Source organism: Rhinolophus sinicus, chromosome 16 (genome assembly GCF_057876585.1).
Source record: "Rhinolophus sinicus isolate RSI-liver-muscle chromosome 16, RSI-T2T, whole genome shotgun sequence".
NCBI lineage: Eukaryota > Metazoa > Chordata > Mammalia > Chiroptera > Rhinolophidae > Rhinolophus > Rhinolophus sinicus.
Window position 1 is genome coordinate 7,371,285 of NC_142516.1, and position 14,225 is coordinate 7,385,509.

General features: G+C 53.8%; 1 protein-coding gene across 2 annotated transcripts; it reads right to left on the minus strand.

The window, feature by feature from the left end:
• Positions 1–1,571: 1,571 nt before the first annotated feature.
• Positions 1,572–11,655, minus strand: SLC2A8 (solute carrier family 2 member 8). Of its 2 annotated transcripts, none has more exons than XM_074331057.2 (10): positions 11,321–11,655; positions 11,078–11,240; positions 10,588–10,794; positions 9,146–9,245; positions 7,553–7,752; positions 6,677–6,742; positions 6,474–6,582; positions 5,574–5,747; positions 5,044–5,189; positions 1,572–3,535 (listed from the first exon to the last, which is right to left on the minus strand). In XM_074331057.2, the coding sequence occupies exons 1-10, from the start codon at positions 11,371–11,373 to the stop codon at positions 3,398–3,400; spliced, it is 1,356 nt and encodes a 451-aa protein (XP_074187158.2). In that variant the 5' UTR covers positions 11,374–11,655; the 3' UTR covers positions 1,572–3,397. The 2 variants fall into 2 exon arrangements, with proteins under 2 accessions (XP_074187158.2, XP_019584175.3); XM_019728616.3 differs by having other exon boundaries at positions 6,677–6,820; positions 11,321–11,641.
• Positions 11,656–14,225: the final 2,570 nt, after the last annotated feature.

Below are 14,225 nucleotides of genomic sequence, written 5' to 3' on the forward strand. Positions count from 1 at the left end.
GGATGGCCAAGCAGGAGCTAGGAGCAGCCTCTGCATGAGGCTCCATGTCAACAAGTTACTCAGGACAAGATCAGCCTTCTGAAAGGTGGCTCAGAGTGGGCGGCCTGTCACATTGAGTCACACTGAGTGGACGTGAGCAGCATAGGTGCCAAGGCTGTCCCAGTCATCAGACACCTAATGTGTGCCTGGACCTGTCTGAAGGTCCTGCTCCCTGATCTTTGGTGCTGACTCACTAAGAACAGATTTGGAGACGGTGGGGAGTAAGCCCGTCTCAGACACGGCCAGTATGTAACTTTCTGGGGTGCAGTCCAACAGGAGGGAACAATAGCCTTGATAATGCACACATTCTTTGACCAGCAATTATGCCTCTAAGGTTTTATCCTAAGAAATTTCTGGTTGCCCACGCACAGGTCTACCTCTAATTCTCTCTCCCCGACTCAACCATCTCCATTATCTCCATCATCTTCTTTATCTCCATCAGCTCCGCATCTGTTTTCCGGGGCTAGTGTAACAAATACCAGATTGAGTGGCTCAAACAACAGAAATTGACCTCACAGTTGGAAGAAGGAAGGTTGGAAGTCTAAGAACACGGTGTTGGTGGGTTGGTTTCTGAGGCCTCTCCTTGGCTTGTAAATGGCCATCTCCTTCATCTTCACATGGTGTTCCTTCCATGTATGTCTGTCTCCTACTCTCTTCTTATAAGGACAGCAGTCCTTATGAGGTGGATTAGGACCCACCCTCATAACCTCGTTTTACCTTAATTACCTATGTAAAGGCCCCACCTCTAAATATAGTCACGTTCTAAGGTGCTGGGGGTTAGGGCCCCCTAAAAAGGGGGACACCATTCAGTCCATAACCATCTCTCTCTTTAGCTCCACTTCCATCATCACTACCATTTCCACCTCTATCCACATCACCTCCATCTCTATTTTCTATCTCATCTCTTGTCACTATCATCTTTCTCATCTCCATCATCCCTCTCATCTCTCCTCTATCTCACCTGTCTTCTCTCTCCTCTCTCTCCTCTCCCTCCATCGTTTCCCTCATCACTTTCTCTAAATCTGTATCTACATAATAGAATTATCAATAAGCAGAAAACTGGAAACAATCTGTTTCCAGTGAGGTTGATTTGATGTATTTATATAATGAAATCATCTTAAGGTCCACAACAATTTGAGCACATGCTCTTGACCACATAGCATGACTCCAATAGCAAACACATCATCATTAAAAGGATGGAGAAAGCTTCCACTTCAAGCTGGAGGACTGAACTTATACACTTAGTTCCTCTTTTCCTCCAAATCCCATGAAACAACAGTGAAGATGTGTAAAAGGAAACAGATCTATCACAGAACTGAGAATAGGTTGTGTGTGTGTGTGTGTGTGTGTGTGTGTGTGTGTGTGTGTGTGTGAGACACCATCTACCACAATGAAACCCTAGTTCTTCATTGCTAATTGTGGACAGCCAAAGCTCACCAGCTATTTGAGCTAATACAGCAGCACAAAAGAGAGGGACCAAGATAAATGACCTGATCAAGGGGTTCCAGAGGAAACAGAGAACAGAAGACAACTTTTGAAAAGTTAAATATATAAGCATTATTTATAACAGTGAACACAGGGTTGGTGAAGAACTCTCGTACACTTCCGGTGGGAAAGCAAAATGGTACAGCCACTTTGGAAAACAGGTGGGCAGCTTAAAATAAACACAAACTTACCATACGACCCAGCAGTTCCACTCCACACAAAACTTGCATGCAAATACAGCTTTCTTCATAACGGTCAAAAGGCGGAACTGGCCCAAATAGCCAATGGAATGCTACTCAACAGTAGAAAGAAATGAACCAGTGATGCATGAAACATGGATGAGCCTAAATCCTGCTCTGCTGAGTTAAAGCCAGACTCAAAATTGACCGACCTAAGTCATCAAATTGTATGCCTACAATTGTGGAATTTTACGGTATATAAATATGTCTTAATAAAACTCATTTTTTTAAAAGTGAAAGTATGAATCCTCACAGAATCCCCAAACGGTACTCCGTCAAAAAGTATAGGATGCTGTGAAAAAGGAATGGAGAATAGGAGAGTTTTAAATGACTGTCAAAACACTGGTCAAAAGAAAGCTGGAGTGGTTGGTTACACTGAGATCAGACAAAGTAGACCTCAGAACAAGACTGTGACCAGGGTTAAAGAAGGGCATTTCATAACGATCAAGCACAAAACAAGCAGGAGAATGTAACAATCCAAAATGCGCCCACACCTGGTAACAGAGCTTCAAGGCGCACGAAGCGAAACCCGACAGAACTGCAAGGAGAAACGGGTCCACATTTGTAGGTGATTTCAACACCTCTCTCAATAATGGACAGAACAGGTGGAGAGAAAACCGAGAAGGGCGTAGAAGGCCTGAAGCCCTCTATTAAATGTGACCTAATTGACATTTGTACAACAGTTCACCCGACGTTACAATGCGTTTCTCAACCCAGGGGACCACCGTGCAGGCACTAAGGAGAGTGTAGACAAGCAGTTACTGTCACAGAACGTGCGCCTGCACACGAGCTCGCCTCTGGAAGGCCCCGAGGAATCTGGAGTTTGCTGAAGCTGAGAGCTGTCCTGTGTATTAGCACATTTTACTGAAATCAGAGCAGCTGCCATAGGTTCTTCCAGAAACGAGCCTGAGGCTCTGCTCTCCCCACCCCTTTGCCCTGGACCACACGGCATGTGCACGCCCACTCTCTGGCCTCATTACAAAGCCTAACAGGAGGTGCCACGGTGGGCACACGCTGGGGATGCACAGCCTGGGACATGAATAAGGCATGTTACGGAATTGAGAAGTAAAGCCGCAGATGTTCTTGGCAAGGCCCAGTTTATGGAAGGGACAGGAAAAGGCTTCTCAAACTCACAGAGAGACCATGACCTGATTTTCTGAGTCAAATCTTTTCATTTGGCAAAGTTCCTTCCTGATAATGCAGCCACGTGAGGAGAAACCATGGGTCATAACCCAGCCTCCAAAATCACCTCCTCCAGAAAATGGGGAGCCAAGAGTCCCCCTCCTCCACTGTCACGTTTGTGACATGAGGGAGACGGCACGTGGAGGACTGGCCACAGAGCAGCAAAGACCGTCTGAGGTGTCCCCTCCTCCGAGTCTCAGAACAACAGTGGGAACGGGACCCAGGGCTGGAACCTCATGCCTGTGGCTCGAGGGGCCATCCTGAGCTGGGCAGGAAGGAAGACCCCAGATGATAAGGCTCCAAGGGCTGCAGTCTTGGATCCGGCTCCCTGAGTGTGGGCCGGGGATCCGGACTCTGGCTGAGGCCCCGCGTGTAGTCACAGGCAGGTTCTGTTGCCTCCAAAGCCCAAACCAGTCCATCTAGGAGCGGCAGCTGGTCCCAGGAAGGGGCTGTCATTGCCCCTCAAAATGGGCTGTGATTTGCTCCAAAGTCTTTCCTTTGGTTTCAGGGATGCAGAACAAAGTGAATAGGACACTGACGGTGCAGAAGGCGGCGGCGAGCCAGAAAGCGCCGTAGGGCCTGAGCACCTCCTGCAGAGAGAGGGGAGAGGCCACTGAGTGGACGTGGCACGGATCAGGAGGCATGGCCCCAGCCTGCCCTGCGCCGCCTCAGGGCAGCCGGGGGCACTGGTGCAGCTCTGCAGAAACCTGGGCTGAGCGCTGCCCAGTGTGGACGCTGTGTGGCTGGGGAACTGAGGCTCACAGTGATGCAGTGGCCGCCCCCACGTCAGAGACCCACTGTCAAGTGACAGCCGCGCTCCGGACCCACAGACCCACCCTCTACACGTCGCTTCAGCCTTGCCCTTCGAGGTCCCTGCCCCCAGAGGAGCCTCGGTGCTGGAGGGAATGGCTGAGCTAACAGCAGGTTGAGATGGGCCAGTGTGAGCACACAGGGACACGCAGGCCCACAGGCATGGAGGGAAAAGTGAGCTGCTGCCTTTGGTCCGAGCCTGTCCACCCTCCCAGCCCAGCCCTATGACCTCGCAGGCGCCAGCACCACAGGCCCCTCCCTTCTCAGCTCCTCTTCCTCTGGGACCTCCCCTCCTCCCAAAGCCCTTCTCTTAGCCTCTTGGGCACTGTACGCCCCTGGGTCACTGTTAGGTCCTTTGCCACCTCCTCCCTCCTTTCTGTTGGTCCCCTCCAAGCCCCCAGCAAGTAATTTCACCTGTAGGCCTCTTCCCTGGTCTTCCTGAAATGCTCCCCAGGGCAGCCCTGCCTGAGTGGGCCTAGGCCCTGGACAGACTCCAGGCCAGCCCTGGGTGTCCACTCCTCTCAGGATCTCTCCTCCTGCCCCAGCCCAGCCTCCTGGTGCGTCATTCGCCCACCACTGTTCACCGCCAGCCCAGCCCTTGTCATAAAGGGGACCCTGTCTATCTCCTTCATTGCTGTCTGGTGCCTTGAACAGGCCAGGATGTGGTACCAGGTGCCAGGAGACCTGGGGGGAACAAATAACTGAACAAATGGCTTCTCTGTCTGCTCCAGCACCATACCTTTCACCCCACCCCCCGGCTGGGAAGCCCCTTAGGCAGAGACCATGTCTGTGTCAGTCCATCCATGAGAAGATGGCAAATGTTGAACTCAACTGAGGCTCCCATCAACCCTACGAGGAAGGTACTGTCAGTTACCCTCCTCCATTTCCAGCCAAGGAAGCTGTTTCTGAGAAGGTAAGCAGCACAGCCAAGGTCACACAGCCAGGAAACGGCTGAAGCAGGGTTAGAGCCCAGGCCTGTCGACTCCAAAGCCAGAGTTTTTCTGACTTCCCGACCCATGTTCCCAAAGTCCAAGGGGGGAGACCTGCCCTGCTGTCCTCCACCAAGACAGCCTGAAGGCTCCTGAGTGGTCACAGCCTGGGTCCTCAAACTGCCCCAGCCCGTGTGTCTCCCCGTCACCCCTGACCAAGACAGCTGGTGTCCCAGGATGGTGGGGCCTCAGCCTGCACACAAGGCCGCTGATCCTGAGTCTTTTGCAATAAGAGTAATTCTACAAAGCGCTTCTCGGCTGACTCTGAGGGGAGGCATCGGAGACAGGTCTCTACTCACCATGAGGCTACTGAACTCTTTTGTCACCAGAAAGGCCATGAGCCAGTTGCTGAGGACGCAGACGCCAGTGGCCACACCCTTGACGTGCAGAGGGAAGATCTCAGACATGAGGAGCCAGGGGATGGGCCCCCAGCCCATAGCGAAGCCTGTGGGAGCAAGACAAGCATCAGAAGCCACAGACCGGGCTGAAGCCTCACAGGCCGAGGGGCCCTGGATTCGTCTGGGTCCCCCAGGTCTGCACCTTCCTGCCGGGCGGTCTTAGCCAGGCCCTACATGTCTTACACACAGGTCTTTCCTCCACAGAACGGGATAATGACGGGGTCTTCTCAGCGTGCTGTTGCGGGGATTAAGTGAAAGGAGCAGAGAAAGGCTTAGCTCGCTGTTTGGCACATGCTGAGTGCTATAAACGCAGAGGTGGGGACCTGTATGTGAGGTGAGGCCAGGAAGGCCTGGACTCGCTGGGAGCTGTAGGAACCCAGGGCGTCCCCGTCGGCCCCCACTCACCTCCCCACCCATGGGGCCCCTCTCACCGGCAGTGAAGAGGCACATGCTGCCCACTGCCAACCAGGCCAGCTCCACACTGGCATTGGTGGGCTCCATGGAGACGGGTGCCAAGAGGTCCACATGCGAGGAGTTGCTGGGGCCACCCTGGGTCAGCCTGAAGTAGGCGCCGAAGGCACTGGCGCTGAATACCATGACCACACCTGCGGGGTGGTGGCCGTGGGTAGGGTGCTGGGCGAAGTGGTCCAAAGCCCGGGCGTGTGGCACCTGGAGTCTCAGTGCAGTGTGGCCACAGCAATGTGGCCTGGAGGCCTCCGAGAGGGGCAGCGAGCGGTACCCAGGAGCCCTGATTGGGCCGTACCCACCCAGCCTGGCCCTGGGCTTGGACCTCAAACCTCAACAAGCTCTGAGAAGCTCCCCGAAGCAGACTCTGTCTGGCCCGAGGCAGCAGGAGCAGTAACAGCGGCAGCAGCACTATTTGAACCCCCTTCCCCAACAGCGCCAAGTGCTTGTGGCCTCCACACAAGTGAGGGCCTCACGTGGACCATCTCCTGATCCTCACCATGGCCCATCATTACCCTTATTTCAGAGGGGAAACTGAGGTTCAGAGAGGTCAAGTCACTTGCTCAGAAAGACCACTAGCTTCTGAGTCACTTTACTTCCTGGGCCCTCAGTTTCCTCGTAAACCGGGGCCCTGATGGCGCCTTCTTTGTAGGTTCACTGTAAAGGTTCCGGCGTGACGCAGTGACGCTGTCATGCAGGCCTGGTCTGGAGCGAGCGCTCAGTGAGAGCGCCCGTTAAACCTCGGTCGTGTTCTCAGGGACACTTGGCCTCTTCCTCCCACAACACGGCGGCCTTGGCAAAGACCCCCCAGCACGCAGTGGGGAGCTTGGCCTGGGCCATCCACCTGCACAGGGCTGAGCCCTCACCTGAGGAGACCAGGAGCAGCCTCCGCCCAGCTCTGTCCATGATGAGGGCCGCCACAGCCGTGAACAGCACCTGGATCATGCCCACGATGACCGAGGCCAGGCTGCTGTCCTGCAGAGATGGGCCGAGGCGGGTCAGGCAAAGCCCCTGGGACTAGGCCACACCCACATGGCATCTGGATGAGGCAGGGCAGAGGCCTCTCTACCTTGAACTTGGCCTCCTCAAAGATGGTCTCTGCATAGAACATGACAGCATTGATCCCCGACAGCTGCTGGAAGACCATGAGTGAAATGCCGATGATGAAGGGCTTATAGATGCCAGCATGCCTCAGCTGGGCCAGGTGGAAGCCCTGCTCAACAGAAACGGGGCATCAGTACTTCTCTCTACCCTCTCCCAAGGGGCACCCCGGCTTTGAGCCTACTATCCTAAGGTCTGGTGGAGGGGTGAGCCTCAGCTTCTTGTCTTGGCCCCACCTAGGCCTCAGGTCCACACAGGTCTTTGTATCATTATAGCTTCTCCATTTGCAAGGTGACAAGATCCTCACCTCCTCATGTCCCGTCCAGACTTGTTGGGGAGCCACAAAAAGAGTACATGGTCCAAGGGCCGGGGGTCCAGAGTCCCGCCAGCCTTGGTCCTGGGCTGAGCGCCACCTCTGGCTCCACCAAATCCTCACCAGCAGGCACATACTGACTCCCATTTTAAAGATGAAGAAACTAAGGCTTAACAATGGGACAGTCACACAGCAGGTAAGTGGCAGAGACAAACTTCTCCCCTGCCCTACAACTCCCCACATAAAAATCTAAGTCCTCAATCTGCCCTGCAGTTCCCCTGGACCCGGCCCAACCTTTCTCTTCCTGGGACAGTAAGATCAAGGTTCAAGCTTTCCCAGGGATCTCCAAGGCTCGGATCCAGCCAAGGAGTGGGGTTCAAGCAGGACTTTGCCTGCTTGCACACAGGACAACACTGACCCCTGTGTGTGTGAGTGTGAGCACGCACGTGTGCAGGCTATGCTGGCCTCCCCTGGCTGCAACGGGGTGCTACCTCACTGAACACCCCCCAGCTTTGCCTCCCATCTTTTTACCTGGTGCTCAGCCCCAACAGCAGGCTCTTCCCAGCCCTGCTCGGAGCCCCACAGGAACTGCGCAGCGGCCATGGCTTCCTGGCGCTTGTGCTGAGTCAGCAAGAAGCGTGGGGTCTCGGGCATACAGCACATAAGCAGCAGCATGAAGGTGGGGGGCACACAGCCCAGCACGGCCAGCCAGCGCCACTCCAGGACCCAGCCTGGAAGGAAGGTGTCAGACGTCAAGAGCTGGAGCCGGCCTGGCCTTCCTTTCCCCATGAGTGCCTGTCCCCTTGCCAACCCCAGGGGCTCAGCTTAAAGGGTGGGGGCCTCACTACCTCTGCATGGCTACCCTCGTGTTTGTTACTGATCTTGTCATTATTGTTGTTGAAATGTTGTAGAAATGATGGTGAATACATCTGCTCAGTAAACATTTACGTAGCCATTAAACAAAGAATGAGGTCCTCGCTATGTGATGATGGGTATGACATGGCACCATTTGTGTAAAAGGTCGGGGCAGGAGCACAGACATGCAGTCATACATGCAGACTCTCTGGAGGGCCACCAAGAGGCAGGCAAGGCTGGCTCCCTAGGAGAGGATGGGGGACAGGGTTGGGGTAGTTTTCACTGAACACCAGAAGATCAAAAGTCACAGAAATTGATCAATGAAAGTTCAGATTATGACGAACTAGAGATAATTCTATGGGTGCATCAATACCCACGTGTCTGTCCCAAATGTCAGTGTCTGTACACAGCAGGGCATTGGCACGCTGCTGGGCCCCCAAGGCAGCCAGACTGCTGGCAGGACTCTGAATTAGAGTCAGGATGGCAAGTGGGTAAGATGGAAGACCACAAATCTGCATATCAACCACTCTAAAGACTCAGAGGGTACGTGACCTGGGCCCCGCTTCCTCTGTCAGGCCATAAACCCCTAACCCCCAACAGTTCTCATGCCATCCCTTGATTCTCATTTGGCGTAGGCACTTTTCATGTCACTTAAACCCTCAACAGCCTTGCACTTAATGACAGGGACAGCAAGGCTCCCAGGGGTGGTGTGACTAGGCCAAGGTCACACAGCTAGTAAGTGGCAGAGGCCGTCCCCTCATCTGGGACTGTCAGACTTGAAGCCCGTCCTCTTTCTACCCCAGTTCTGGTGGAAACACATCTGCCTCTGGAAGCTTCTTCACGCTGGCCCAGCTCTGACCCTCAGGTCCCCTGGCACCTGCCTCCTTAATGCTGCAAATCCAGTACTGATATTTCTGAGGGAGGCATGCCTGGGCCCTCCGTTGTTCTGGGCCTTGCCCCTGGAATCCTGTTTGTCACTGTATGTTGAGGTACTGCCCTAACCTGTCAGCCATCCCCACACCCCCGGAATGGGTTTCTGTCCCTGAAAGAGGAGAACATCACCTTGCAAGCTCTTCCTGGAACTTAGTCACAAGACCCACACGTCCCAGGGTCTCACTCAGGGAGGTGGTCTGGGAACCTAGAATCTTGGGCATTTGGCTGTGTTTCCTTGGGCAAGTCCTTTGACCTCTCTGACCTTTAATTTCTATATCTGTAAAGTGGCCATGCGGCCATTAACAGGGATCAAAAGCGATAACGTGAAAATTCTACCTGCCAGGTAGGCTAGGAGGATGCCTGTGACCACCATCAGCTGCACACAGGAGCCGAGCAGCCCCCGCACCTCGGGGTAGGCAATTTCGGAGATATAGACCTGTTGGCAATTAAGATGAGAGCCTCAACTTGGGCTGCTGCAGGCCCGCTGGGCCCCTAATTGCAATCTCAGGTCAGCAGAGCCTTCCTCATACCTCCCCGCACCCCACCAAGTGATCTGCAACAAGTGTTTAAAGGGGAATAAGGAAATACATATATATACCCAGCTGCTGTGTGTGTGTGGGGAATGGGTGGGAGGGGGCACAACTTTCACTTAATTGCATGAATATCCTTGATAAAATGCAGTAGGTCTGGGGTGGGGCCCAAGATTCTGCCTTTCTAACTAGCTCCAGGTGACACCAGACTGCTGGCCCAATGACCACACTTTAGTGCCCTTGGCGTGAAAGCAGGAACTCTTTGCCTCAATCGCTACCAGTGACTGTCACTGCTTCCTCTGAGCTCAGGCGTCACAAAGGCATCATCTGTGCTTCTAGGTTATTCCATACCTTATCACATGACATAGACAGGCGTATTCTTGCCCAGTAAAAAAATCCAAAACATAAAATCCAACCCAGTTGCTGCCTAGCAAATGTGGGTGAAATGAATGGCAGGAGCAAAGGGATGATCAGGGAGGACCCTGAGCCATTGCTTTCAATCTCAACCAGGATGGGCTGTGGGTGGTTGATCATCAAGCTCATGATCAAGTCCATTGGTTACCCAGCAATCCCAGCTGCCAGGGTCCAAGTCCTCCACAAGCCACGCCAGGGCTGTGTGTATGTGCGAAATCTTTGAATCCTCACCCACCACATGAGGTTCCCACTGTATAGGGGAGGGAACCGAGGCGCAGAGAGGGCCTCTGGTCCAGTAAATGGCAGAGCTGGGATATCACCCAGGTGTGTGTAGCTCGTGTCATCCTGGGCAGTGCTGGTCAGGCCCTGGCAGAGAGAAGCAGGGGAAGCAGTGGGAGGACTGGTGTGTAAACAGTGAAAGGGAATCAGGTCCCAGCAGCTTTTGCTCTTGGGTACAAACCAGAATAGGATTTTCCTGCTAAACTGTAGTCAGTGGTCTGAATGACAAGGGGGATCCAAACCACACCGTGAGGCTTCTGTTGACCATTCACAGATTCCATCTTATTTGTAGAGCAAAAGAGAGATGGGTTAACTGATGGCACAATCTTGAGTTTAAGTATTAATAGCTTCACCACTGACTAGTTGTGCCTGGACAAAAGACTTTACGTTTCTGAAACTTACTTCATCTGCAAACCGGGCTGACAACAGTCGCTCCTTCCTTACTTGCAAGAGTAAGGGAGATAAAGCAGATAAGGGGCACCCAGGGGCCCCAGCGGGGAGAAACACGCCCTCAGATCTGTTCCTTGCCCTTGGTCCCAGGGCGCAGACACTTACCGGGGCCACTAGTGAGGCAATGCCACAGGCGAGGCCGGTGAGGAGGCGGCCCCCGAGCAGCATCCACATCTCCTGGGCCGCGGTGATGACGGCAAAGCCGGTCACGAAGGGCACGGTGCAGAGCAGGAGGCTCAACTTGCGCCCGGCGCGGTCCACCAGCCAGCCGCCCAACACGCCCCCCGCCGCAGCGCCCAGGGTCACGATGGCCTAGGGGCGACCGCCGGCTGAGGAGGGGGCGCCAGGGGGTCGTGGCCCAACCTTGCCCTCCACCCCACTCCCGGCGGCCTCAGAGGGCAGCGGATGGGGGTCCATGGCTGGTGGGCTGGGAGAAGGCGACCCCTGGCAGGGGACGTACTCGGCGGAGGGTCTCAGTGCCTGCCTCAAGCAAGGCAGGGAAAGGGTCCCATCGCACGTCCGGGAGGGTGGACTTGGAGGTGCCCCGTGCCCGTCTTAGGGGTGGGAGGAGGAGGGTCTCAACCAGAGGTCTCACCCCGAACCAGGAGGCGGCGTTGTTGTCGAGGCGCGGGGCCGGAGGAGCGGCGCGCCGCAGGCTCGGGATGGCCGGGGAGCTGTAGCCGAGCGCGAAGCCAAAGCTGAGCGGGCCCAGGGCAGCGGCGAAGACTGCGAGGAAGACGCGGCGGCCGCGGGGAGCGCTGCCGGGACAGGGCGGTCTATGAGCGGCGCCGGTCTGGGCTCAGCGGGAGGGGCGAGGCCAGACCCTTGGCCCACTCACCTATCGGGCGGCCGCAAAAGCGGCTGGGTATCTTCCTGGTCCTCAGGCATCATGTCCGCGGCCAACGCTTTCTGGGTCCGCTCTGACTCCCGAACTGGCACTGGCCCCGCGACTGCGGCCCGCACCGGGCTCTCCCCGCCGAGCAGGACAATAGTTGACTCTGGGCAGCTTTGGGGCCGGAACGGGCGTTAGTGTGGGAACAGCCAATGGGAACGCAAGGCGGAGTTAGTGACTGCGCTAGGAGCCGCCCTTCAAATCAAAGCAGACCAATGGAAGCAAAGAGCCTGTCGGCGAAGAGCACTGGAACCACCCCTAGAACGGAGCCATCCAATGTATAGGTGGGGCGTAGTTTGTTTCCGAGCCTCCAGCACACTCATCCAATAGGAGTGTGGTGCGAGCAGGAGGAGGGGTCAAAAAGCTGCCTCAAGCCAATGAGGATGGAGAGCAGGGTTGTATTTGCGTCTGGAGTTGCTTCAGTCTAGCTTCAACCAAGTGTACTAGGAGCCGGACAAAGGCGGAGCACGTGGGCCACTCCCAGCACTTCTCGCGCGCACTCTGGGGACCTGTAACTGTCCTCCAGTGGTCGGCTCTGCAGTTCCTGCTCCGCGTTAACAGCCTCTCTGGGGCCTAAGTTGGAGAAGCGTGACTCTTCCGCCTGGCCCAGCTCTGCCCACTGAGAGCCGCAGGGCGGGAGCTCTCCAAATGACTGCCCTGGGATGCTCTTTCTCCTCTCGGACGCAGAGCCTGGCTCGGCGCTCCAGCTGGGCTGCTGGGGACGGAGGCGTGGCCCTGCGCGCCGCAACCTACTATTGTGTCGGTCACCACTTGTAGCTTTCAGATTGCAGACGGCTTCAGAGCCTACGACGACTACGTAGGCCCTCCAGGTGCTGAGGACCTGTGTTGGGCGGGGTCCCCCATGACACATGTGTGTGACGGATCTGGGCTTACATGATGAGCTCCACGCACCCTGTTAATTTACACTCACTTCACGGTAATCCTGACTCTTGAATCTTCATGTAAATACCTCCCAACTTTGAGTTCCCTGTGTTAATAGCCAGCTCTCTTCGCCTCTAACTACCTCAGCGAGGATGAGGTCAGGGCTCTGGAAAATCGCATCATTTGTAGCCAACACTGGGTTCAGGCAGCTGTAGTGGAGTGCTGTGTAATTCTGGAAAGAATCAGGACTACGGGAGTAAGAGGCTTAGCTTCTACTCTTTCTCTGGGCCTGTTTCCTCATCTCTAAGAGGGGATGACAATATCTATCTTCCAAGAGAGTTTTGAGAAGGGGCAATGTACACAAAACCCAACACTTGCGAAGCACTCAAGTGCCAGCCAGTGTGATCAGGATTGTTTGACCTAGTGCAGTCACCTGACTGTACTATATCTTTAAAGACTTAGGCAACCTCCCCTCTGTGCTTACTCAGCATCTTGTGCTGGAGTTATCAGTTCTTATTACAGCACTTATCACTGCTTTGTGATCGTCTTTTACCTCTCTCCCTCGCCTAATGGACGCGACCTCCTCCTCTGGACAGGACTTGGTGTTTGCAGAGTGGATACATGCCTCAAACTCCATGGGCAAACTGCTCCGGTAGATGGTTTATTTTGTAACTCAGCCAGTGGGGTATATAGGGAGAAGCTTAGGTAGACAGGATGCTCTGTGAGCCCAGCTAGTTCCAGGCCCTCTGAGCCGTAGACCCCTACAAACCTGCTCCTGCCCTCTGGCTGGTCGTCTCCCTCCCTGGGGGTGTACTGCTTGACCTTTATAAGCAGATATTGCTGCCAGAGCAGCCCCGCCCCCACCTGGTTTTTGCAAGCTAAGCACCACTAGTCTGATTAGTAGGGTCCAATTCTTGTCCTTTCTACATTCATTCATTCCTCAGATCTGTGACTTTTGTCAAACCATGGGGTGGCTCCGATGCTGCCCCTATTTTGGAAAAATGGTCTAAAAAGCCCTGGTTTTTATATTCAAGGATGAGAAGCAAGAAACCCCAGGAAAAAAAGATGACAGGGAAAACACACATGCAAGCTCATAAAGCTTCCAGTTTTGTTTAACATGAAAAACACCAGCCAGATGTATCACCAACTGACACAGGCCTGGCTCTGTCTGGTGGACAGGGGAGAGAGCACAGCTCTGGGGTCAGAGAACGCACAGGTTCAAACCATTCCCCCTTTCTGAGCCTCAGTTTCCTCCTTTGAAAAGCAAAAAATAATAAAACCTAATTTACAAAACTTTTGGTGAAGTCGAGATCTAGTATGTAGCTGGTCTTATGTTTTCCCCTATCTATGAAAAGGGCATAACAAAACACAACGGAATAGTGGAAATGCTGAATGCTGCCAAAAGACATTTGGTTGTAAATGCCTCACCTGGGTCTACCTAAAAATCACTGTCTTTACTGTATTACTAATTTACTTTCTTACTCTTGTCTTCTGCTGAAGGGAACTAGGCAGCCTTCAGCTTGGATTCATCACGTTGAATCCTTTGTGCGACAGGCAGGGAGGCAGGATGCAAACTTCTGTCAAATCTGTCAGATCAAGGTCATGTCACACACAGCCCTCTGCATTTACGAATAGGAACTAGTTGCAGAACTCCTCAGAGTTGCTTTAACAGGGGAAATGATTTAAAGTTTCTTTTGATGGGGAATACAGGCAAGAAGAGATATAATAAAATGCAATCTTCAGACTAAAGCCAAAGGTAAATTACCTTCTTCACACAGATTACATTTTTTAAAATGTCAGTGAAACTAGATTTTCCCCCTTTGATCTGTCGTGGCTAGAGGCTGACATTTCACCATGTCATTTGCATTTGGACAAATCCACATTTTCTTTTCACCTTGAGGAGGGAGCAACAGATGGCAGATAAATGACAAGAGGAAGGATAATTATTTGGTTCATGTAAAGAGCAAAA